Raw genomic sequence first — 26,820 nt, forward strand, 5'->3', positions numbered from 1 at the left:
CAAACTGGGATTTTCCAGCTCCGTTTTGGTGGGACCCGCCGTGGGCAATTCAGCGGCCTAGCCAAAGGTCCATTGACTTTCAGCAGGGCCGGAAAATCCCGCCCTAGGTCGGAGGAACAATCGCTAAATCAGGGTGGATGGACAATGTGACCGAGCTCACACCCTGGGACCGAGTTTATTTTTAAAAATCAATTTGCTCTGCAGCAAGTGAGGCGAGTAATTTATTAAACTGTTTAGGGTTTAGGGTTGACGGAGAAATGTTCTCCGTAGCATCAGGGGAATTCCTTGCTTTTCTTCGGAAATACTGCTATGGAAACTTTCACACTTATCTGAACAGAGCCTTGCTTTAATAGGACAGGTTTCCCAGCTGAGCAATCTCGATGGGGATTGATATCTGTAGGGAGCACTGGTTGGAAAATCACAGGCTCATAGATCCTGATTTTCCATCCATTTAAATGACTGGATGGAAAATCAAGGACTATAAGCCAACCAGTTCCCGACCAGCTGTCCCTGCAAGAGTTGCTCCTTCCTCGATGTCTCATACAAAAGACGTATCTCTAAAGATGGGGTGCTCCTTCAGTATTGCAGTGTAAGGTTAGACTAGATGATGCACTTATGTCCTGAAATGGGCCTTAAAGCTACAACCAACCGAGATGCGACAGTGCTACTAACTGAGCTCAGCTGATACTTTTAAAATCCTCTTCGAGCTTCTGGAGTGAAAGGCTCCACTGTGGCCATTAGGAACTGAAACTCAGTTTCGCTATTTGGAACAGCACTTCCTCTAGGTTTCTGAAGGATTACATAGAATATGCAGCACAGAAAGAGGCCATTCAGCCCAACCAGTCAATGGTGGCACTTAGGCTCCATCTATACTTCCTCCATTCTTCCTCATTTAACTCAATCAACATAACCCTCTACCCCCTTCTCTCTATTGTGCTAGTCTAGCTTCTGCTTAAATGCGTCCATGCTAGTCACCTCAAGGACTCCCCATGGTAGCAAGTTCCACATTCTTGTCATGCTTTGGTTAAAGAAGCTTTTTCTGAATTTTCTATTTGATTCCTTGGTGACTATGTTGGACTGATGGCCTCTAGTTTTGCACTTCCCCCACAAGTGAAAGCGTTTTCCCCTTGTGCCCAACGCAATAGAAACCTTTCATAATTTTAAAGACTGCGCTTAAGTCTTCCGTCACATTTCCATCCTTTCGCAATAGTTTCAAGCTGCAAGTCACATACCCACATATTACCATTCCATCCTCATTGCTGGGCGAAGACTTAACAGCACACCGAGATTACAATCACCCCATGGAGTGCAGTGGCTCAAAGAGAATGCCCACCATCACCTTCTCAGAGCAACCAGGGACAGATAATAAATGCAGTCTTGCCCATGTAGTCCACATGCCAGGAGCAATTGTTAAAAAATAACACTTGCCACTATACCGCAGGATGTATCTTCATTTTTTTCTGCATTTGTAAACCTGTTATTATTTATTACTTTCTAGAGTGTAGGTGCGTTCATGGCAAATGCAATGAAGGACTCAATGGGGATGGGACGTGTGAATGTGAGCTTGGATGGAGAGGAGTCAACTGCAATATTCGTAAGTTTGAATTCATTACATTGTCCACTAGAGGAACTGTCATTTGTACTTGTATCAGGGGTAATGATACAACTATTCAGCACACTATAATGAGGAGTCAAGGGTAAAGATAATTTTCCTTATTATAACTATTAAGTCTACTAGACTGGTAAAGGAACTGTTTTGTTCTGGTTACTGAAAGTATCAGATGACGTTGTGCCCCGAGTTGTACAGTGGAAGCCTTTGATTGAATCATGCAGAAAGAGGCCATTCAGCCCATAGTGGATGTGCTTTCTCTTTGAAAAATGCCATCCAATAATCCCACATACCTGCCTTTTAACCGCAGCCCTGCAAATTTTCCCCTTCAAGTATTTCTCCCCTTCGGTTGTTAGCTTGCTTTATCAACAGCATGGCTTCATGGCTGTATCTGAAACTGGCTGACTTAGTCACCGGATGGAAGTATGACCTTTAGAAAGTGGGAAGGTGAAATCTCGTTCTGGAACCTCAGTCTGAGGGTTACGTATAGGTTCAATCCCAGTTTCACAGGGGTGATCAGGTGGAAACTTATGGTGGCCAACTACAGGATTATCGCAGCAGCCCAATGGCAAGCTTCACCTCTTGACAAGACAACTCAAGGCCCCTTAGACCAAGGTCAGGAACAAGTTACAAGAAAGAATCATTTAATGAAACAAGAGGGAAAAAAATTATGCAAGATTTGGAAAATGCCCCCTTTACTTTGAAATGGGTTACAAAAGAAATGTGCTGTTTTTTTTTTTAATGATGGACACCTTCGTGCAATGGCTAGGCCAGCATTTGTTGTCTATCCCTGATTGCCCTTGAACTCAGTGGCTTGCTCGGCCATTTCAGAGGGCAGCTAAGAGTCAACCACATTGCTGCGGGTCTGGAGTCACATGTAGGCCAGACGAGATAAGGATGGCCGATTTTCTTCCCTAAAGGAGCTTAGTAAACCAGATGGGGTTATAAAAGATTGTTACAAAGGTTTAAAGGCAAAGAGAGCTGGGAGTGGATAAAAAGAAACAGCTGAAAGAACGTGTGTGATGAGTTAGAAGCGGAGAATCAGAAAGGCGGTATGCAGAAACTTTTTCCAATTGGTTCGATTACATGTAAGTTTCAACCTTGCCTGGATTGTATCCAGTCAGCCTCTGGCAAGACTGAGACTGAAGTATAGAAAATTTCTGCCTCACGGGGCGAATATTGCGAATACCTTTACAAGGATGACGGTGAGTCGGAATTTAAAGGCCAAGTTGAACATGAGCCTCCTGCACTTCAAGCTGAGGCACAGCGAACCATTCATCAGATGGCCAGCCATAAGGCCACTGGCCCGGACGATATACTGGCAGAATTACTTAAGGTGGGAGGAGAATCAGGATGTATAGAATATGGATGGCACTGTGGGAGACTAGCAATTGGCCGCAGGACTAGACTGATTCTACCTTTATCTCTCTTCCGAAGAAGGGTGACTTGAAACAGTGCACAAATTATAGAACAATTGCTTTGATGTCCCACACTAGTAAAATCTTGATCAGGATCATCCTGGAAAGGATCCAGAAAAAGACAGAGTGGGATTGCTGGATTTCAAGATGGAAGAGGAACGATAAATTAAGTCACTAATCTTAGAATACTAGTGCACAAAGTCCAAGAACATTAACAGCCAATATACGTGGTGCTTCATCGATTTTCAGAAGGCACTCAATTCGCTCTCCCATGAGAAACTCTGGTTGACATGGGATACCCACCACGTTTAATTGACTTGCTAGCCAAGCTTTATTGTAAGAAACGAGCTAGGGTCAGAGTTGCTCTCAGAATGGTTCAGAGCCAAAAAAAAGTGTTAGCCAGGGGCGTGTCCTCTCTCCATATTTATTCAACATCCTAGCTGAAATGGTTATGAGAGTTTGATGGATACAAAGGCAGGAGACCGATTGGTGGGCAGCAAGTTTTGAATCTTCCAAACGCTGATGACATTATTCTGCTCAGTAACTCAGTGGAGGAGCTACAGGAATTGTTATTGGTGAATTGTCTTGATCAAATTAACCAGAAATACAGTCTCCTGATCAATGTCGACATGACAAAGGTAATGGGAATGGGTGGAAAGACCTGCAAGATTCTGGTTAACGGAGTTCAGGTTGAACAGGTTGACACCTTCCACTGTCTTGGGCCACTCATCATGGAAGATGCAGAGCCTACCAAAACAATTCAGGCTAGATTTAACAAGGGTCATGGCATTGTGAAACAACATCTCAATTACAATGAAAACTCATCTTCTGAAAGCTCTTGTGTGGCCAGTGAAAGTGGCTGTGAAAGCCGGACCATCAAAAAGAGTGACGAGGTTCGAATAAGAGCATTTGAAATGAAAGGACTCAGGCAGATATTACATGTGTCACGGATGACCAAGCAGACAAATGAGTGGGTGCCCGAGAAAGCTGGTGTGGAGAGGAACTTGTTTGAGGCAGTGATATCAAGGAAGCTCACATAACCTCACATAAGGTTAGCATGCAGGCCCAGCAGGTAATTTGGAAAGCTAATTGAATGTCCTTTATTGTGAGGGGAACTGATTACAAAAGTAGGGAGGTTATGCTTCAGTTGTACAGTTAGTGAGACCGCATCTGGAGTATTGTGTACAGTACAGGGTCTCCTTATTTAAAGAAAGATGTAAATGTGTTAGAAGTAGTTCAGAGAAGGTTTACTAGACTAATACCAGGAATGGGTGGGTTGCCTTATGAGGAAAGGTTGGACGGGTTAGGCTTGTATCCACTGGAGTTTAAAAGAGCAAGAGGTGACTTAATTGAAACCTTTAAGATCCTGAGGGGTCTTGACAGGGTGGATGTGGAGAGGATGTTTCCTCTTCTGGGAGAATCTAGAACTAGGGGTCACTGTTTAAAAATAAGGGGTCACCCATTTAAGACAGAGATGAGAAGAAATTTTTTTCTCTCAGAGGGTTGTGAGTCTTTGGAACTCTCTTTCTCAAAAGGCGGTGGAAGCTAAGTCTTTGTATATTTTTAAGGCTGAGATGGATAGACTCTTGATTAACAAGGGGGTGAAAGATTATCGGAGGTAGGCAGGAATGTGGAGTTGAGGTTACACTCAGATCAGCCATGATCTTTTTGAATATCGGAGCAGGCTCGAGAGACCGAGTGGCCTACTCCTGCTTCTAATTTGTATGTTTGTATATTTTGAACTCGTGGTGTGAACACAAGAGGCATGTTTGGAAAAAGAGGTAATGCAAGGCAAAACACCTGGAAAACATGCACAAGGAAGACCCAAAATGGTATGGATGGATAATATCAGAATGTGGACCGGCCTCTCTATGAGACAGACAGTGAGGGCAGTGGAGAATAGAAATCAGTGCAGAAAGATTGTCCATGGCATGGCTGACCCTCGGAACGAATGAAGGACAAGACAAGACATCAGAAGAAAATGTATTTCCCTGATTTCTTAGTTTTTCTCACAAAATGTTAACCTGTACACACCATTAGCATGGCAAAATTTCCTGAAGCACTTAATCAGAGGTCAGATCCAAGCAGCAATTTGAGGGAAGTTAAAGTAGAAGTTGAAAACACAATTGACAATATAAACATTAAGGTCAAGATGTCTCAAGGTGGCTGGGCTTAGGGAGAGAGTTCTAGAATTTGAGGGATGAGGTAGTTAAAGGCTGGAACTGGCCAGGTGGACGGTCATGGTAACAAACCAGTAAATGTTACTATCCAACATGATTTGGGAGTCCTTGTACATGGATCACTGTAAGTTAGCATGCAGGTACAGCAAGCAATTTGGAATGCAATTGTTAGCCTCTATTATGTGAAAGGGTTGGAGTATTAGAGTAAGGAAGTCTTGCTGCAATTATACAGGACTTTGGTGAGTCCAGACCTGGAGTACTATGTACAATTTTTGTCTCCTTGCCTAACAAAGGATATACTTGCCTTAGAAGGGTGGAACAAGGATTAACTACATTGCTTCCTGGGATGATAGGGGTATCATATGAGGAAAGATTGAGTAGAAGGAGTCTATTTGCTACGGAGTTTAGAAGAAGCAGAGGTGACCTCATTGAAATATATAAAATTCTTAGAGGGCTTGATAGGAGAGACGTTGAGAGATTGTTTCCCCTGACTGGAGAGTCTAGAAGTGCGGGTCATAGTCTCAGGATAAAGAGTTGGCATTTAGGAATGTCCCTCATAAATTAGCTAAAATTGGAGTTCATGGAATTGAAGACAAATTATTTATCAGGTTAGGAAATTGGATGAGCAGCAGGAGACAGAGAGTACAGCGAGTGGGAAGGTACTCGAATTGCCAATATGTGACTCGTGGTGCCTTACAAGAACCTGTGTTGGGGCCTCAACTGTTATTAGCGACTAAGATGATGGGATAGAAAGCCATATATCCAATTTGCCGAGGACACAAAGATATGCAGCTTTGCAAGCAGTGTAGATGGAAGCATAAAATTAATAATAATAGATTAAGTGACTGGGCAAAACTGTGACACGTACATTTCAATGTAGGCAAATGTGAGGTCAAACACTTTGGACCTAAAAGGGATAGAACAAGGCACTTTCTAAATGGTGAAAAGTGAGAAACAGTGGAGGTCCAAAGTGACTTAGAGGTTGTCATGAGGATGTACTTTTTGAAGATCTGATTTCTGATTTTTTTTCACTGGCTGAATTTTAAACTGGAATTCTGTACAGACAATTTTTTATAAAGAAACAGCCCAGACAGCCTGAGCTGTTGGAAAACACAATTTCACATTCCACCAAGTTATAATGAAGACAGATAATCAGCCCCCGGGGAGTGTGAAAGACCCCATCTCCTGACTACTCACAACACACTGAGACTTTGCAAATGTTTCTGAGATGAAACATCAAGATTCAGTCACCTGTTCTCCCACTTAACGGGGAGTTGGAGAGGCGGCGGACAGAGCGAGGAAGCAACCTGGAGTGGGAGAGTATAAATCAGGACCGAGGTTTGAGGCCTACACCACTTACCTGGGGAGTCAGAGAGGTGACGGAACCAGTCAGCTACTTGGAACCGACCCACGCTGAGTTCGAAAAGAGAGTGAGAAAAAAACTAATAGTAACATCACAGAAAAGCCGTAGGTTCGTTGGCTGGTAAGAAACTGCTGTTAGGGACTGTCTTTAAATTTCTGTAAATTAGAAAAGCGCACTATTTTTTTTTAAAAGTAGCTATACTTGGAATTAAGGGAAAGTCAGGGTCAGTATAATAAAGTAATGTAAATAAACCAAAGTAAAATAAAGTTAAGACTTGGCAGGGCAGCTCAGCCGAGTGGAATGTGTGTCCTGTAATATGTGGGAAGTCATGGACGCTACCGGAGTCTTAGACAACCACATGTGCAGGAAGTGCTGCTAGTTGCAGAACTTTGAGCTCGGGGTTTCAGAGCTAGAACAGCAGCTGGAGTCACTGTGGCACGTCCGCAAGGCTACATGGATAGCACATTTAGAGAGGCGGTCACGCCACAACTTAGGAACCTGGAGGCAGAAAGGGAATGGGTGACTGCCAGACAGTCCAAGAGAATTAGGCAGGTGGTGCAGGAGTCTCCTGGGGTCCTGCTCACAATTTTTGGAAGCTGGTGAAGGCGTTGGTTCCACAGAGGAGTGCAGTCAGAACCAAGTTTGTGGTACTATGAGTGGCTCGGCTATAAAGGAGGGGAGGAAGAAGAAAGGAAGAGCAATAGTGATAGGGGATTCATTAGTTAGAACAGACAGACATTTCATCGGCCGTAGACATGACTCTAGGATGGTATGTTGCCTCCCTGGTGCCAGGGTTAAAGATGTCATTGAGCAACTGCAGGATATTCTTCTGAGGGAAGGTAATCAGCTAGAGGTTGTCACCCACATTGGTACCAATGACTTAGGTAGGAAGGGGGATGTGGTCCTACAATCAAAATTTTGGGAGCTAGGTCAAAAATTAGCAAGCAGGACCTCAAATGTAGTAATCTCCAGATTACTCCCGGTGCCATGTGCCAGTGAGTACAGGAATAGAAGGAAAAGGCAGATGAATGCATGGCTGGAAAGATGGTGCAGGAGGGAGGGCTTTAGATTCCTGGGACACTGGGACTGGCTCTGGGGGAGATAGCACCTGTACAAGCTGGACAGGTTGCACCTGAACAGAGCTGGGACTGAGTTCCTTGCGGGGGGTTTTGCTAGTGCTGTTGGGAGGGCTTTAAACTAACTCAGCAGGGGTGTGGGAATGGGGAGAGAGTATTAGAGAGGAATACCAGGGTGCACAAAATACTGGGAGAGGCAGATAGCACTAGTATAGAGAATAGTAAGTTAATAGGTGGAGTCGGAGTAAGGGAGAAAGCCATGAAGTCTAAATCAGAGTTACTGTGCATGTATGTGAATGCACGGAGTATAGTAAATAAGATTGGGGAGTTGCAAGTGCAGATTACCATATGGAAATATGATGTTGTGGCAATAACAGAGACCTGGCTCAAGAAAGGGCAGGACTGGGTGTTAAAAATTCCTGGGGACAAGGTGTTCAAAAAAGATAGGAAAGGAAGAAAAGGAGGAGGGGTGGCGGTATTGGTTAAGGAGAGCATTGCCGTGCTGGAGAAAGAGGATGTCCCAGAGGCTTCAAGGACATAATCATTTGGCTAGAGCTAAGGAACAAAAAAGGGTGCAATTAAATTGATCGGTGTAGTCTATATACCACCAACTAGTGGGAAGGATGTAGAGGAACAAATTTGCAGGGAAATTACAGAGAGATGCAAGCATTATAGAGTAGTTATAATGAGGGACTTTAGCTACCCGAATATAGACTGGGACAATGGTAGTGTAAAGGGCGGAGAGGGGCAAGAGTTCCTAGGTTGTGTTCAGGAGAATTTTCTACAGCAGTGTGTGTCCAGTCCAACAAGAAAGGATGCGCTGTTGGGCCTGGTCCTTAGAAATGAAGTGGGCCAAGGAGATCAAGTGTCAGTAGGGGAACATTTAAGAGACAGTCATCATTGTATTGTAAGGTTTAGGGTGATAGTAGAAAAGGACAATAGGCAATCCGGAGTAAGAATAATTAAGTGGGGGAGAGCGGACTTCAATGGGGCAAGAACAGAGCCGGATAGACTGGAACCAAAGGCTGGCTGGAAAAACTGTAGCTGAACAAGAGGCTACCTTCAAAGAAGAAATGTTTCGGGCACAGTCAAGGTATATTCCCTCAAAAGGGAAACGTAGGGCAAACAAATCCAGAGCTCCCTGAATGAAAAAGGAGATAGAAATTAAGATAAAGAAGAAAAAGTGTGCTTATGACAGGTGTGAGGTAGAAAATACAATTGAGAACCAAGTGGAATACAGAAGGTTCAGAGTGGAAGTGAAAAAGCAAATAAGAGAAACAAAGAGGGATCATGAGAAAAGACTGGCAGTCAACACAAAGGGGAATCCTAATGTCTTCTATTGGCACGCAAATTGTAAGAGGGTGGTAAAAGGAAGAGTAGGGCCGATTTGGGACCAAAAAGGGAATTTACACATGGAGGCAGGGGGCATGGCTGAGGTGTTAAATGAATACTTTGCATCTTTCTTTACGAAAGAAGTAGATGCTACCCAGGCCATGGTGACAAAGGAGGAAACTCTGTCACTAGAAGGGTTCAAAATTGATAAGGAGGAAGTGTTGGATAAACTGTCGGCACTTAAAGTTGACAAGGCACTGGGACCAGATGAAATGCATCTAAGGATATTGAAGGAAGAAAAAGTGGAAATTGGAGTGGCACTGGCCATAATCTTTCAGTCTTCCCTAGACTTAGGGAAGGTGCCAGAGGACTGGAGAATTGCAAACATTACACCCTTGTTCAAAAAAGGTATAAGGATAAGCCCAGAAATTACAGACCAGTCAGTTTAACTTCATGGTGGGGAAGCTTCTAGAAACAGTTATTCAGGATAGAATCAGTAGTTACACGGAAAAATGTGGATTGATTAGGAAGAACCAGCATGAATTTCTAAAAGGGAAATCATGTTTAACTAACTTGCTGAAGCTTTTTGAAGAGGTAACAGAGGGGGTTGATGAGGGTAATGCTGTTGATGTGGTGTACATGGACTTTCAAAAAGCATTCGATACAGGGCCACACAACAAACTTGTGAGAAAAGTTATAGCTCATGGGATAAAAGGAACAATAGCAACATGGATATAAAATTGGCTGAGTAATAGGAAACAGAGGGTAATGGTCAATGGATATTTTTCAGGCTGGAGGAAGGTTTGTAGTGGAGTTCCCCAGGGGTCGGTATTGAGACCCTCCCTTTTCCTGATATATATTAATGATGCTGGTGTGCAGGGGACAATTTCAAAGTTTGTGGATGATACAAAACTTGGAAGCATTGTAAACTGTGAGGAGGACAATGTAGAACTTCAACAGGACATAGACAAGTTGGTGGAGTGAGCAGATCGATGACAGATGAAGTTCAATGAGGAGAAGTGTGAGGTGATTCATTTTGGCAGGAAGAACACGGAGAGACAATATAAAATAAGGGGTACAATTCTTAAGGGGGTGCAGGAGCAGAGGGCCTTAGGAGTATATGTGCATAGATTATTGAATGTGACAGGACAGGTGGAGAGGGCAGCTAATAAAGCATATAGTATCCTGGGCTTTATTAACTGGAGCATAAAGTACCAGAGCAGAGAGGTTGGACTGAGCTTATATAAGACCTCTGTTGGAGTATTGTGTACAGTCCTGGGCACCACATTATAGGAAGGAAGGGTTTACAAGAATGGTCCCAGCGATAAGAAACTTCAGTTATGAAGATAGATTGGAGAGATTGGGTCTGTTCTCCTTGGAGAGGAGAAAGCTAAGAGGAGATTTGAAAGAGGCGTTCAAAATCATGAGGGGGCTAGATAGGGAGTAAATAGGGAGAAACTGTTCCCACTCGTAAAAGGATTGAGAATGCGAGGGCACAGATTTAAAGTGATTTGCAAAAGAAGCAAAAACTTTTTCACACAGCGAGTGGTTCGAGTCTGGAATGCACTGCATGGGAGTGTGGCGGAGGCATGTTCAATCGAGGTATTCAAGAGGGCATTAGATGATTATTTGAATAGAAACAGTGTGCAAGGGTATGGGGAAAAGACAGGGCAGTGGCACTAAGTCACAATGCTCATTCAGAGAGCTGGTGCGGACACGATGGGCCAAATGGCCTCCTTCAGCGCCATAACAATTCCGTGATTCTGTTCTGAAACAATAACTGCAACAGACATGAACTATCCAACCCCCTCTGGAATAGACAACTGGCAAGGTATTTCAAGGGGACCTCTGTCAAGCAGGAGAGAGGTACCAAAACAGGCTGTTGGAGCTGCGTGCCTTCTCTCCCTCTCTAGAAGCACTGCCCCCAGTTTGTAAAGTGACCGTTCTGAGAAGAAAATGACCATGAACCCGGTTCTTTTAAAATGTGGGAATCTGTTCTGTACGATTACATCCAAGAGAACAGCTAAACAGAGCCACAATGTTAAAACACCACATCGAGACCAATCAAGGAGCAGCTCACCGTATACTCCATTTTTTTCTTTCATAGACTGTAAAATCCTTATAAGCCTATCCTTTTACTCTGCCGTCTGTGCTTGTGTGTGTGTGGGCCCAGATGAATGTGTGTGACCGTGTGAATGATGTTGCCTTTTTCTTATATTCTTTTTAGCTCGAGAATAGTTTTAATAAACTTAGCTCATTCTTTGTTTAACCTAAGAAAACCTGTCTGAATAATTCTCTACAACCTTGACATGTAAGTAGTGAGACACTTACAGAATTGGCAAAGCACACCTTCTCTAAATTCTTTAAAACAAAAACCCTGTTACGGTCAAACGAAGAGTGGGAAAATAGAGGAGTCATCTCACCCCTCCTCACCTGGCCATAGCAGGGTCCGTATACATAGGTTATTAAAATGTCATGAACAGGTACAGGAAATAATCGGAAAGGCTGATAGAATGCTGGCCTTTATATCTAGAGGACTAGAATACAAGGGGGTAGAAGTTATGCTACAATTATACAAAGCACTGGTTAGACCACACCTGGAGTACTGTGAGCAATGCTGGGAACCACACCTTAGAGGGAGCGCAGCCTTTATTTACCTGAATCTTACCTGGATTCTAAGGGTTAAGTTACAAGAAGAAATTACTCAAACTTGAGTTGTATTTCCTGTAATTTAGAAGGTTAAGGGGTGATTTGATGGATATGTTCAAGATATTAAAGTGGGATAACAGAAAAAAATGTTTTCACTGGTTGGGGAGTCTAGGACTAGGGAGCAGAGTCTAAAAATTACAGCCAGACCTTTCAAGAGTGAAGTTAGGAACCATTTCTGCGCACAAAGGATGGCAGAGGTTTGGAACATTCTTCCACAAGTGCAAATTGATGCTATTAATAATCATTTTAAAGATTTGTTAACCAGAGGTATTAAGGGATATGAGGCAAAAGTGCCTATGTGGAGTTAGGTCACAGACCAGCCATGGTTTCATTGAATGGCAGAAGAGGCTCAAGGGACTAAGTGGTCCTACCTTTGTTTCTATATGTTCCTATGGTTGTGAGATGTTAAACCAAGGCCATGCCTGCCCTTTCAGGGGGATATAAAAGATTCCACAGCACAGTTTTGAAGACGAGCAGGGAAATTGACCCCGGGAGGCCTGGGCAATATTTATCCCCTCCAGCTCAGATTTGGAAATGGATTATCTGGTCATTATCATATTGCTGTGTGTGCAGGACTTGTGCAGGTTGACCGTCAAGTTTCCGTTACAGCGCTACATTCCCTCAAAAAAGTGGCTGGTCGGCTGTAACGTGCTTTGAGGTGCTCTGAAATCAGGAAAAAACCCGATACAAGTTCAAGTTCTTTCTTTTTATAAACCCCACGCTCAACGACCCAAGAAAACCAACAAAGACCCAAATATGGTGGGATTTCTCTCCCTCTATTTGCTTGTATTTATATAGCACTTTAATCACATGCTCAGAACATCCAAATGCACCTCCGCAAAAAAAACGAATTGCGTTTTCACACGTAGCAAGTGCTGTTGTAGAAGCAATGGGCGGTCAATTTATCCACAGCAAGGCCCAACCAAAAAAAAAACAAGCCCGTTTTACGTCAGTGACAAGGAATGTTGGTCAGTCCACGTCTTTCGTCTTCCAGCACTGCCATAGGGCAGAATTCTCCCGTCCCTTCGCTCCGGCTGGATCTTTCCGGTCCGCCTGATATGAGCGGGGATTTCAAAGGTTCGCCTGCCCCCGCCATGAGGGGTGGGGTGGGGTGGGGGGGTGCTGGAAAATTCCACCCTCAGAGTCTTTGCAGGCAGGTCTGTTTAATGCCTTGACTGAAAGATGGATGGCACTTTTGACAATGCAGCTGTCCTCCAGCACTCTACTGTAAAGCCAGCCGAGGCTGTGTGTGTAAATCCGCACTTCTTCAACCCAGAACCAGTTGGCTCAGAAGTAACAATACTGATATCGATGTTTGATAGTATTAAGATTTTCCTGTTATTTGCTGTATTAAGATTTCTAAGACTTTTTATGGTGTGAATTGGAAAGGTCGAAATACTAACATCTGCCGTCTGCCTATGACTTTTATTTTCAGAAATCACTGACAACCAGTGCAATAACACTTGTCATTCAAGTGCCAAGTACGTGCCCTTTCTCCGGTTTTTTTCTGGTAAAAGAGAACTTTCGAAATTAACGAAATTCCTGGTTCACTAATTTACTTACCGTTGACACTCTGACCTTTAATCCTCTTGCACAGCTGCATCGCTGAAACACCTGGCAGCCCACTCTGTAAATGTGCGGCTGGCTTCAAAGGCAACGGCACGTTCTGTGAAGGTAAGGTTGATAACCGAGCTCTTACTTCCAGAACCTCTTTGGACTTTTCCCTGCACGCCAACTATTTCGCTTATTGTATTTCGTAGATTTTTTTCGTTTGAAGTGCTACATTAGGATGTGAAACTCACTGTCATGAGAAGCGGTTGGGGTGCATAGAACATATGCATTTAGTGGGATAAGCATAACACAATGGCGAAAGGAATAGATGGATACAGTATGTTGACAGAATAAGATTAAGAGGGGTGGGAGGAGGTGAATAAATACTGGCATGGACTGATTGGGCCAAATAGCCTCTTTCTCTGCTGTATATTCTCAATGTATCGTATTAGCATTTCTATTTCATCAAGTCTGTTAATTCACTCAAACTCCTAAAAAGAGAAACAGGTTCTGACCTCCAGCCTGAGCAGCAATTAACCTCTGAATTAATTCACCAGTATTTGCTTAATATCAACTAGGGGTTATACCCTTAAAGGGACCGTTGCTTACATTGGTGCAGAGAACAATGTGCTGGATGGCACCATGTTCTTGCCTGTACAAAATAACACATCCCCTGACTTAATTATGAATCACGAGTGGTTCACTTGTAAACACTTGCATCTCGCACACACTCACTCTCCTAATTTTGCACTTCAAATTGTTCCACTCTACAGATTACAGATCTTAAATAAAAATGAATTTGGTCATTTCCTTCACTGAAGCTTTAAATTTGGAGGCACTTTCCAATCTGTAAAGTTTCTGTAGTACACAGCAATTGAACTCTGACTGACCCGACATTCACTTAATGACCCTTAACAGCAGAATATTGTGCTATGCTTGGTCTAGCTGACATTTCCATTTATCACCTGACTTACTGTGAGCAATGTCATCCACTGGTATAATTAACTAGTATTGTTAACTATTATGGAATTGCACTCTGTGAATAAACTCCACTAAATGCCTGGCTCTATCAAGCAATTCCTTTATCCATTGTTGGAGTTCGGAGTGGGTTTTTAGTTATGAAATTGACTTGAGCCCTGCACTTTCAAACAGAAGCTAATGGTGTTGAGGGTATTTTATTAATGTCGCTTTTAGCATGCAATGATAATTCTGATCTTTGCCGGTACTGTTTATCACAGCTGTGAATGCATGTGAGATGGATAATGGAGGCTGCTCACCAAATGCGGACTGCAAAATAACACTCCCCGGGCAAAGAGATTGCGTCTGTCGAACAGGATACAGTGGCGATGGACTTGTATGCCTTGGTAACAACAATATATATTTTCTTTTAAATGGCTGCCCATCAAATATGTTTCATAATTCAAATATGGTCAAACATGATCCAAACATGGACAAATGAGCTGAATTTAAGGGATGAGGCGAGAGTGATTGCCTCTTGACATCAAGGCCAGCATTTGACCAAGTGAGGCATCAGGAACCCTAGCAAAATTTAAGTCAATGGAAATGAGAAGGAAAGATCTCCACCGGGTGGAATCATACCGAGTACAAAGGAAGATGGTTGCAGTTGTTAGAGGCCAATCATCTCAGCCCCAGGACATTGCAGCAGAAGTTCCTCAGGGTAGTGTCCTAGGTCCAACTATCTTCAGCTGCTTCATCAATGGCCTCCCCTTCTTCATAAAGTCAGGATGTTCATTGGTGATTGCACAATGTTCAGGACCATTTGTGACTCCTCAGACACTGAGGTAGTCTGTGCTTGCATGCAGTAAGACCTGGACAATATCCAGGCTTGGACTAATAAGTGGAAGTGACATTTGCACCACTCAAGTGCCAGGCAATGACCATTTCCAACAAGAAATAATTTAACTATATTCCTTTGATTTTCAATGACAATACCATGGCTGAATACAACATCTTGGGGGTTACCATTGACCAGAAACTGAACTGGATCAGCCATATAAACACTGTGGTATGAAGAGCAGGTCAGAGGCTAGGAATCCTGCAGTGAGTAACTCACCTCCTGACTCCCCAGAGCCTGTCAACCATCCACAAGGCACAAGTCAGGAGCGTGATGGGATATTCTCCACTTGCCTGGATGAGTGCAGCTCCAATGGCACTCAAGAAGCTCCACACCATCCAGGACAAAGCAGCCTGCTTGATCAACACTCTATCCACCACCTCAGACATTCACTCCCTCCACCACCGACACACAGTAGCAGCAGTGTGTACCATCTACAAGATGCACTGCAGGAACTCACCAAGGCTCCTTCGACATCATTTTCCAAACCTGCAACCTCTAGCACCTAGAAGGACAAGGGTAGCAGATGCAGGGGAACACCAGCACCTGCAAATTCCTCTCCAAGTCGCACACCATCTTGACTTGGAACTATGTCTCTGTTCCTTCGCTGTCACTGGGTTAATTTCCTGGAACTCCTTCCCAAACAGCACTGTGAGTTTACCTACACCACATGGTCTGCAGTTTTTAAGAAGGTGATTCACCTTCACCTTCTGAAGGGCAATTGGGGATGTGAAATAAATGCTAGTCTTGCCAGTAACATTCACATTCCATGAACAATTTTTTTTTAAAATGTTTTTTTCTGTCTGTGTAAATAATAGTTATGAAGTTTTCTGAATAAAAATTAAAGATAATAAACTCATACTAACAAAGTCAATTTATAAAAGGCTTCATTTAATTCTTTGTGTTTTTTAAGAAATCAACCCTTGCCTAGAGAATAATGGAGGATGTCACACAAATGCTGAATGCACTCAAACTGGGCCAAACCAGGTCAGTAAGATGAATTCCCCACACTCCAATTCATGCTCATTTCATCTGTCTCATAGCCCATACTGGCGTGTGGTTCAACATGTGTTGTTCAGACCCCTGGCAACACGTCCACTGTCATTTTGTTAGACTCTGGTTGTGTATGTCCATCCCCATTGCTGTTACCTTACCCACGAGCAAACGATCAGCAGGAATGAAGAGAGAGCCAACCAGAGCAGAAATTATGGCAGAATATTTTCTTTCCTACTCATGACCCTAGGAATACTGACCCTAGGAATACTGACCCCTCCCCCATAACCCTGCTACCCCCATTGACATCAACATATCACCAGGGATGAAACCCCGACAGCAAGTTTGTGTCCCACTGCATTTTCGTTTTCATACCTCGTGAGGTGCACTGTGCACATAAATAAACGCTAAAATCCCGAATATTGGAAGCTTGTTTATATTCTTTAAAAATCAATGCAGTTTGAGATTAGGAAATGGACAGGGCCAACATGGTTTTCTAAATTTGCTCAGGTAGATAACGAAGAGCAATAGCTTCTGTATCCGTGGATTGTGCCTGAGAATAATAAGAAGCAGAACTGAATGGTGTATTCTCCTGTCTTTGCTCTATTCCTTGATCTAGAATACATTACCTTTTGGCCTTAACTTTACAATTTTTCATTGGTGATTTTAGGCAGCTTGCAACTGTTTGCTTGGCTATCAGGGTGATGGGAAGACCTGCGAACCAGTTAATCCCTGTCGAGTGGTGAGTACAATGCTGGTTGTTTAATACATCCTCATTTAACGTGACTTATTAACTACCCAGATGCTGAGTCAGAACGAGTGAATTATTTCCTTTTACTTCACTGCAGGATAATGGGGGCTGCAGTGAATTTGCGAAGTGCAATCACACCGGACCAAACGAACGAGTGTGTAGCTGTTTGCCGAGTTACATTGGCGATGGGCTTACCTGTAAAGGTACCATATACAAGGTGTGTTCAGTGATGCCTTTGTTATTCAGTCATTGCTTCGGTTAGAGTCACGTTTCAGCTGTGATCAGTTCAGCGCTCTCCGCAGATTAGTCACTCAGGAATTTTCCTTCACCCTTTCGTTCCAGGAGATGACGATGAACTCAGCCACTACCCGTTTCTTCTATCACCTTCAGGTAAGAAAAAAAAAATCACCAACCTTTTCTGTCCGGCCTTTCACGGCAATAACTGAAGCCCAGCTACATGTCATGGTGCATTAATATATTGACGAGTGAAATTCTAGCCATCAACAGAATCATGATTCAAACTGTTTTGGAAATGTTTGGAAATGTTACAATGCAGCAAGCACAAAGTACCACCACAAGCCAAGTCACATCTTGTGAACCGCGAACAAACTCTGATAAGACATTGAAATAAGGATAAACTTGCCAGCCCTGTAATCTCAGCAAGCTGCTACACTCAAAAGGAACATGGGTCAGCCATTAATCTACAACAAGTTCAGCATTGGCATACCAAGCCCCATACACCCTTTGAGTATGGGATTGTGAGAACATAGAACCACTGGGTTTACCCTGTTGTGCTCTTCAAAACAAAATGGATGCCACAGCGTACTTAAGGGTGTACACCCAGCAGGAAAAAAACTGTAATAACTGGGAAATAAGAATACTGATCTGAACTGGTCTTGTATACCTTAACATGGAACACCAGCAAAAACTGGGAGAAAAAGAGTACTGGCCCGAACTGTTTTTTCCTTCTGGGCCTGTGGATAAAGGAGTGTTTAAGGTGGTGGATGGGGTGCTGATCAAGCAGCCTGCTGTGTCCTCGGTGTTGTCAAGCTTCCTGAGTATTGTTGGAGCTGCATGCACTCCAGCACTGATCAACTTTGGGTTATGGTGTATAAGAGACATGGCCAAGATTCAGACCTCGGGGCTACATGAAGCCCACAACCCTTAGTGATTCAGTCCACGAGACACAGCCAACTCAGTCCTCTTTTCCCGTCTGTCTCTCACTCAATGGTTCGTTCTGTCTGAATTTTATTGACCAGCAGGTTTGGGAAGGGGCTGTTCGTTAGCGCTTTTGCCTCACTGGTGCGTAAAATAGAACACAAAAGGTCTGGTGGTATCTGCAAGTTGGGGTATACGCAAATTAATGGGAATGTCGATTTAAGCTTTGTACATGTGGCCAATTCTCCCGTTGGGCATTCCTGCTGAGGAGAGGCCTAAGCAGACAGGGCTGAGCAGGAAACCACAGACTGGCTGCAAACCTGACTTATTTACTCCTCAATCGACATCACTAAAATAGATAACCTGGCCATCGTCACATCGCGGTTTGCGGGAAGCTTACCGCGTGTAAATTGGTTGCCACGTTCCCTGCGCCACAACAGCGGCGAAACTTCGAAAAATAGTGCTTCATTTGCTGTGAAGTTTTTGAGATGTCTGGCGGACACGAGAGGCATTGTATTAATGCAAGCCTTTCTTTCTTCAAGAATCAGGACTGGGCAACCAGTGCTCCTCGAGAATCACACTTGAATGCCCAACTGGGGAAAGGAAGGCCGGGATTTTCTGGCCCCACTGTGACGGGACCACCCGTGGGGGGATGTGGCAGCCAGCCAAAAGCCCATTGGAAAATCCCAGTCCAAGTCTTTAAGTGTGGCCCCCAAAGCCCAATGGTATATATAAATACAGCCCTTTGACAGACAAAAAAAAAAACCTTGGGCACTCCTGTTGATATGGTCACCTGACCACTTAATACATGACTGTCTTGGCCGAGTTATTCTTCTTCTACTTGTTATACATCTTGAGTTGAAACATGAAATGGATCCTCCAAATTGGAAATTAACGTTTAGTTCATCCGCCACTCCCACACTGTTGTCATGACAATGAAGGAACTCTTTCAAACTGGGATGATTTATTTTCTCTTCCCGTACAGCTTAATCATGTCACCGAGTTCGGTGGTTCGGGCCCTTTTACCGTGTTCGTTCCGAGCAATGAGGCTTTTAAGAACGAAGCTCGGGTAAGTGTGAACACGCCTTCAAGGCTGCACTATTTTCCAGGGACGGCTGTTTGAGTCATTTGACATGAGCCTTCAATCTCCTCGTTCCCTTCCAACGTTTAGATATCAAACTGGACGGACAAAGGACAAATGGCCCAGGTTCTCCGTTATCACATTGTGGCGTGTAACCAAGTGCTGTACAATCAGCTAATCACCATGAAAACGCTCACCACCATCCAAGGAGAAACCATACAGTTTTCCTATGTAAAGGTGAGAGCCCGGGTTGCGGTAATGCTTGGGGGAATGAACGGCATCACCTGTACCTCCATGTTACTTGATATTTAAAGTCCTAAACTGATAAGGGAAAAAAGCAGCAAAGTTATAGAGCCTCGAGGGCGAGGGTTCCTCCAGCTGAGGGGCGGAGGTCATGCCTTATGCCAATCAACACTCAATAGAGCGTAAAATGGCAGCGGGCCTCTTGGAGTCGGTGGGGATGTGTTCCCCGCTAACTCTTCGCATGGAGGAGGCCAAGCCCCTGCCATCCTGAAAATTCAGCCCATTGTTTTTCATTTCTGCAGCAAACCTAAGAATGTGTGAAACGCAAAGTTAAAGCTGCTTCTTTTTTTACAGGGAATCACTCTGACACTTTGGTTCTTTGAATATTATTACCCTGCAAGCTCAGCTCATCTGCGCAATGCGTTAATTTAAGGGAAATAAGTGACACGTTTATTTTGAAATGTTGCAGCGCCACAGAATTAATAGACAAAGGAGCGCTAAACAAACAAGCGGAGAGCCTGGTTTCGTGCTGCCTGTCAAGACATTACTAAACTCAAAATTATTGTCAAGCTACAACAGCTGCGGGAGGTGTCAGCTGTGGCTCAGTTCATAGCACCCTCGCCTTTGAACCAGAAGGTTGTGGGTTCATGTCCCACTCCCGGAAACCAAGAACTGTGATTGTACTCGAAAGAGTTACAATCTGTGACTGTTGATAACTCGAAAGAGTTACAACAGCTGCGGCTCCTTAAGTAGGGCAAGAGGTTGACCACCCTTCTGATCACATCGCAACTCCCAGGTTCATGAACATCTATATAAAGGATGAACAACCACGTTATGTTCTGTAATTGATTGCCCTGTGACATACTATACAGCTCTGTGGAGACTCCCTAAGTGTACATATCATTGGGGCCTATTGAAACCAGTGGGGATGCTAACTAATGGTAACATCCAGTGGTGTCTGGATGGGAAGAGGGGGGATTTCAAGAAGAGCCAATTTCCACTTCTAGTGGAATTTGGGAGCGCACAAAAATAGGGCTGGCGATTCACCGGAAGTTTATCTCATTCCAAATTCCAGCCAGCCTGCCACCAGGCGGGCCAGTTCCCCTAGTGTGCCGGCCGTCATTTACCCCTCAATTAACTGCCCCAAAACAGATTGACTGGTCGTTCAGCCCAGTGCTGCTTGTGGCGAAACTGCTCACAAAACAACAGGGCAGGCACTTGAAAATTAACCCATCGTCTGTGAAGCACTTTACGATGGTTCTCAGAAGGTGAGAGTGCTAGTTATACATGAGTTCTTTCTTGCACTACAGGCACTACCATGAGTTAGTCACGGTCTTGAAGAAGCCACAAAGGAATTTAATACGCATTAGCATTTATATTGGAACAGCAGCAAGCATTTAACTGTACATGTAAACACATTGATTATGTATACTGTACACATCGTAGCGCGCATGTGATTTGTACAGTGTTTAGAAGTAGATCTGTGCTTCTCTATTATGCACCGGTTCCGCCTTTAATTAATGTAATATCATGGAGGACACACGCCCAATTTCCTAATACGTCCTCCCAGCGAGAGAAACTTCCCATTAATTCTGGTTCCACCACACTTTGATTTTAAAATTCACATCCTGGATCCATGGCCTCACCCCACTCCCTACCTCTGTAACCTCCAGCAGCCTTACAACCCTCCCAGAACTCTGCACTTCTCCAATTCTGGTCCCTTATAGAACCCCCACTTCCGCATCCCGTCAGTGGAGGACGTGCCATCAGCTATCTAGGCCCTAAGCTGTGTAACTCTCTCCCTGGACCTCTCTGCCTCTCCACCTCTTTCTCCACTTTTAAGGCTCTGCTTAAAACCTCCCTCTTTGACCAAGCTTCTGGTCATCTGTACTATTGTCTCCTTCTTTGGCTCGGTGTCAGATTTATTCGATTACCCTCCTGAGAAGTGCCTTGAACCTGCGAGCGTACAAATTAGGAGCAGGAGGAGGCCACTCAGCCCCTCGAGCCTGCTCTGTCATTCAATAAGATCATGGCTGATCTGAATGTAACCTCAGCCCCACATTCCCACCTACCCCCAATAACCTTTCCTCATCTCTGTCTTAAATGGGCAACCCCTTATTTTTAAACAGTGACCCCTAGTTCTCGATTCTCCCACAAGAGGAAACATCCTCCCCACATCCACCCTGTCAAGACCCCTCAGGGTCTCATATGTTTCAATCAAGTCACCTCTTACTCTTCTAAACTCCAGCAGTTATGAGCCTAGCCTGCCCAACCTTTCCTCTTAAGACAACCCACCCATTCCAGGTATTACTCTGGTAAAACTTCTCTGAACTACTTCCAACGCATTTACATCCTTCCTTAAATAAGGAGACCAATACTGTACACAGTACTCCAGACGCGGTCTCACCAGTGTCCTGTGCAACTGAAGCATAACCCCCCTACATTTATATTCAATTCCCCTCGTAATATGAGATGTTTAGTCTGTCAAGGGCGCCACATAAATACAAGATGTGTTGTTGCTATGGGGAAGGTTTCTGCCTTCACTACCTGAGGAGGCATTGACCAGCGTGAATTGCCCACCCCTTGACTGGAATCAAAACCAGGCGAGTATTAAAACCTGTGACAGGCATTCAATCCCTCCCACTAGGTAACAAATGATGCTGTGAAGGTGAAAACTTGCCGACATAGTTATTAACGATAGCTGCTGATGTAAGTTATTTTTGAAACGCATCCTGTGTTATTTTTTCATAATGTGACAGCATTTTAATATAGGTTCCATGCCTTTTCATTGACAGAATGTCTTGTATCTAAACAAAGAAGCCAGGATAATAAACAGCGACATTATCAATGCCAATGGCGTGGTCCATTTCATAGACAAGCTACTCTCGCCCCAAAAGATGCAGATTATTCCGAAGGATGCAGCGGGCTTCCAATACGTAAGGCTTGCGATGTTCGGAATTAATTGAAAGCTAAAATTCATGTTAATCCTAGAGACTGGTTGTGAAATGAATATTATCTCACAAACGCAGAAGGAAGAAATGATGGCGATCGTTTTGCTTCACAAATCAATAGTAAGATTATTTGAGAGAATTAATCTAAGCCATGATTTCTGGTTTTATGCCCACACCAGTTTCTAGAAAGCTTTTGTGGGATTTGAATAATCGTGGCAGGCTTGGTCTGAAATGTTTCATAGCCGTTTTATGCACTGAGTTCCTGGGAATAGGCTTTGAGCCTTTCAGCAGCTTCTTATTAATGAGGAAAATGGATGCTCATTTTTACAATTCTTTGATGGGATGTGGGTGTTAAGGCCAGGTTAAGGATATTGAGAGGGGTAGGGGAAGTGAGAGACCTTGGAGTGTGTGTCCACAGGTCCCTGAATGTGGCAGGACAGGTGGATAAGGTGATAAAGAAAGCCTATGGAATGCTTTCCTTTACTGGATGAGGTATAGAATACAAAAGCAGGGATGTAATGATGGAACTGTATAAAACACTGGTTAGTCCGCAGCTGAGATTTTATGTACCAGTTATAATCCCCACATTACAGGAAGGACATTATTGCTCTGGAGAGAATGCAGAGGAGACTTACAAAAATGTTGCCAGGGCTGGAAAATTGCAGCTATGAGGAAAGATTGGGTAGGCTGGGGTTGTTTTCCTTAGAACTGAGGAGGCTGAGGGGTGACCTGATTGAGGTGTACAAGATTATCAGGGGCCCAGATAGAGTAGAGAGTGATGCCCCGTTTCTCCTAGTGGAGAGGTAAATACCAGGAGGCACAGATTTAAGGTGATTGGTGGAAGGATTAGAGGGGACATGAGGAAACATTTCTTCACCCAGAGGGTGGTGGGTGTTTGGAATTCGCTGCCTGGTTTGGTGGTGGAGGCAGAAACCCTCAGCTCGTTTAAAAAGCACCTGGATCTGCACCTAAAGTGCTGTAACCTGAAAAGCTCTGGACCACGTGCTGGAAGGTGGGATTAGGATGGGCAGCTTGTTTTTCATCTTTTTTCAGCCGGTGCAGACACAATCGGCAGAATGGCCTCTTTCTGTGCCGTAATTTTTCTGTGGTTTTATGGTTCTATTTGTTGCCCACCCCTAATTGCCCTTTAACTGGAGCAACTCACCAGGCCCATTTCAGAGGCCAGTGTGAGTCAACCACATTGCTGTGGGTCTGGAGTCACATGTAGGCCAGACCAGGTAAGGACGGCAGATTTCCTTCCCTAAAGGACATTAGTGAACCAGATGGGCTTTTACAACAACCGATGTTAGTTTCATGGCCGCTATCACTGAGACTAGCTTTAAATTCCAGATTTATTAACTGAAGCTGCCGTGGTGAGATTTGGACCCATGTCCCCAAAGTATTATTAAGTCAAAATGCTGCGGGTGCCGTGTAAGGGGACACGAGAGTCCTTCTGGAGTCTCACTTAGGTTCAGATCCATACTCCGGAATGAGTGACAATGCCAAGTAACATGTTGAAACAACAATTTTATTGAATATTGAACAATGATAATTAATAATAATGAAATGACAATTATAATTGATAATATAAAAAGAAAAAAGTAAAAAGAATGAAAGATAACTTCATATATATCAGAAGAAAGGAAGAAAGGCAGATTTTTTTTAAAGTATAAAACATTGAACCCAAATTGGTCTGTTCCACAACAGCTCCCCAAAATGGATAACCCCAACTTAGCCTGTTCCAGGACAGGGCGCTAAATTGGTAAAGGTGCCCCTTGGTACATACATTACCAAGTTTCTGAGTAACCTTCCGGGGGTGGACTCTTCGGCCGGTCACTCCCGTGTCCCTTCCTCCCATAGTTTTCAGTGACTGACTATCCCACTCTGGCTGCAGCCCCGAATCCTGGAAGCAGTGTCCCTTCAAGCCAAATTCCCGGCTCCATTCCAGCCTTCCGAGGCTTAGTTCAAATTTTCTCAAAATAATGACTCTGGATAAACATGAATCCTTATCAGTTCACCTCACAGGGACCGTAAGGATTTTCAGACTTCACATCCCAGGTTGTTTACATATCTTTTGATGGTGTCTTCCCATCTACCATCAGTCAGGTTGTGGCCCACCATTGAAACTCCACCTCCTGACGACCACCCCATGTAAGGTCACTCATTGTCTTGGCCTGTAGTTCAAGGGTCAGCGGGGTCAGATACAGTAAGAAAGGACTTCTGATAAAGAAAAAGGAGCTTTTATTTCCGTAGTCTAGTGGGAAAACAGAGATGCAGACCAAGCAAGAGCTGTGGATACCAATATGGAAAATGGGAAAACACAGAACTACTGATTATTATTGACTAATTAATCAAAGCACAATCACAGCTAGGTTTAGATCAATGTCTACAAAGTAAGATTCATCACAGGTTGACTTAAAAATCAAAAGTGAAGCGAAAATAAAATTATAAAAATTAGTGATTGTGGCTGTGGGCCTACAGCTGGAAACCTGGAATTAAAAACAGAAACCACTGGAATCATTCAGCAGGTCTGGCAACATCTGTAGAGAGAGAAACAGAGTTAACGGGCAGAATTTTGCCCTCGGATGGCGTGCGGGCCCCACCGGCTCGGCGGTGGGCGGACAGCCGACCCCCGCCACTGAAACAGGGCCCACTGCCATTTTGAGTGGGTGGGCCAATTAAGGCCCGTCCAGCGGCCTGCCCGACGGGAAGCGCTTCCTGTGCGGGGGGGGGTGGGGGGGATTCCCCATCTGTCAAAGAGCACACTTCTCCCTGAGGCAAAGTCCTGTCTCAGGGAGAATAGTGACAGTGGATAAAACTTTAAAAATACAAACATTAAAAAATTATTAACATGTTCCCCTCACGTGACAATGTCACAAGAGATGGGACTTGTTAATAAAGAATACAAACTTTATTTCTTTTGTACAAAACGGACATGAAACCTCATCCCGCCAGTGGATGAAGTTTCATGAATAATCAGAAGCCCGCTGGGGCTCCTGGCCTGCCCGCCAGCCTTAAGCTTGGCCGGGCAGGTCTTTAATTACTTTAACTAGCCTGTCAATGGCCTCAATTGGCCATTGACAGGTCGGCGGGCGGACAGCTGATTTCGCTGTCCGCCCACCTTCCTAAAAATTTAAAGGGACCGGGATGACGTCGGGGGTTCCTCCCAACGTCATCCCGAGTCATTTTCACCTCGGCGACCAGGCCCCACCCCCAAATCGCCAAGGGGGAAACCCTGGCCAACATCTTGAGTCAGATATGACTCTTCTTCAGCACTCTTCCCCAGAGCATTACCCTGGGTCTCTGGGTTACTAGTCCAACGACATTACAACTATGCCATCATTGCATTAGCCAAAGTAGCTGGCACTAGAACTTTAGCCTACATGCCATTGTGTGATATTATGTGAATAAAAGAGTGCTTGATGCACTTGTACGACATCCTCAGTTTTAACTCATTTAATAGAAGTAAATGAACAGCCCTGTTAAAATAACACCCAGTGTAAATGTGCTAAACTGAAATTACTCTAACATTGAAGCCGTCGTATATAAACATTTCAAACTGTGACAAATCGTAATTCATTTCCTTTGAACTTTTCATCCTTGTCATATGGGCATTGTTGGCAAGGCCAATGTTTGTTGCCCTTCCCTAATTTCCCTTGAGAAGGTGATGGAAAGCCCCCTCCTTGAACCGCTGCAGTCCGTGTGGTGCAGGTACACCCATCCACCCAAATGAAGTTAGACAGGGAGTTCCAGGATTTTAACCAAGTGACAATGAGGGGATGGCGATGTATGTGCAAATCGGGATGTGGAGGAGTCCTTGCACATGTTCCCACACTTCCGCTGCCCTTGTCCTTCAAGGTGTTGGAGGTTGTGGGTTTGGATCGATTGACTTTTTTAAAATACCAGCCAGCATTAAACAAAAATAACTGTTTGTGATATTGATATTTTACAACAGTAATTTCTAAACTAAAATGTAATTGTAGAAAATCAGATCATTACGAAACAAGGAAGACAATCCTTTTTGTGCCTGTACTCCAATAAGGGCAGTGATGTTGAAAATTATTCCAAATTTAGCAGATACTGAAACGCACACGCACACACACACACACGTTCACACACACACAGACGTGGAAACACACAGCCACAGGCACCTCAATTGGCCCGCCAGTGTAAATTCGTGGTCCGGCCCCGATCGCAGGTGGCAGTCAGCTTCCCAACCACTCCCGCCCACCCCCGCCGAGCCCACCCAACGAGGGAAAAATCTTCCCCACAAGCACAGATACACGCATACACGGACACATGCACACACACACACACACAAACATATACACAGACACACACATACACAGACACATGCGTGCACACACACACACATATACACAGACACGCGCATACACGGACACATGCACACACACACATATACACAGACACGCGCATACACGCACACATGCACACATACACACACACATATACACAGACACGCGCATACACGGACACATGCGCACACACACATATACACAGACACGCACATACACGGACACATGCACACA

At 44.1% G+C, this 26,820-nt stretch overlaps 1 protein-coding gene across 1 annotated transcript in view; it reads left to right on the forward strand.

Moving 5' to 3' along the window:
- Nucleotides 1-26,820, forward strand: part of stab2 (stabilin 2) — a 173,861-nt gene that overhangs the window by 96,253 nt on the left and 50,788 nt on the right. The window contains exons 39-49 of the mRNA XM_078567771.1: nucleotides 1,499-1,594; nucleotides 13,123-13,168; nucleotides 13,285-13,361; nucleotides 14,477-14,602; nucleotides 16,007-16,080; nucleotides 16,757-16,828; nucleotides 16,935-17,054; nucleotides 17,180-17,227; nucleotides 18,981-19,064; nucleotides 19,167-19,313; nucleotides 22,115-22,255. Of these exons, the coding sequence (XP_078423897.1) occupies nucleotides 1,499-1,594; nucleotides 13,123-13,168; nucleotides 13,285-13,361; nucleotides 14,477-14,602; nucleotides 16,007-16,080; nucleotides 16,757-16,828; nucleotides 16,935-17,054; nucleotides 17,180-17,227; nucleotides 18,981-19,064; nucleotides 19,167-19,313; nucleotides 22,115-22,255 (1,031 nt within the window). The remainder of the gene's footprint in view (nucleotides 1-1,498; nucleotides 1,595-13,122; nucleotides 13,169-13,284; nucleotides 13,362-14,476; nucleotides 14,603-16,006; nucleotides 16,081-16,756; nucleotides 16,829-16,934; nucleotides 17,055-17,179; nucleotides 17,228-18,980; nucleotides 19,065-19,166; nucleotides 19,314-22,114; nucleotides 22,256-26,820) is intronic.

This window comes from Cetorhinus maximus, chromosome 22 (assembly GCF_964194155.1).
Source record: "Cetorhinus maximus chromosome 22, sCetMax3.hap1.1, whole genome shotgun sequence".
NCBI classification, from domain to species: domain Eukaryota; kingdom Metazoa; phylum Chordata; class Chondrichthyes; order Lamniformes; family Cetorhinidae; genus Cetorhinus; species Cetorhinus maximus.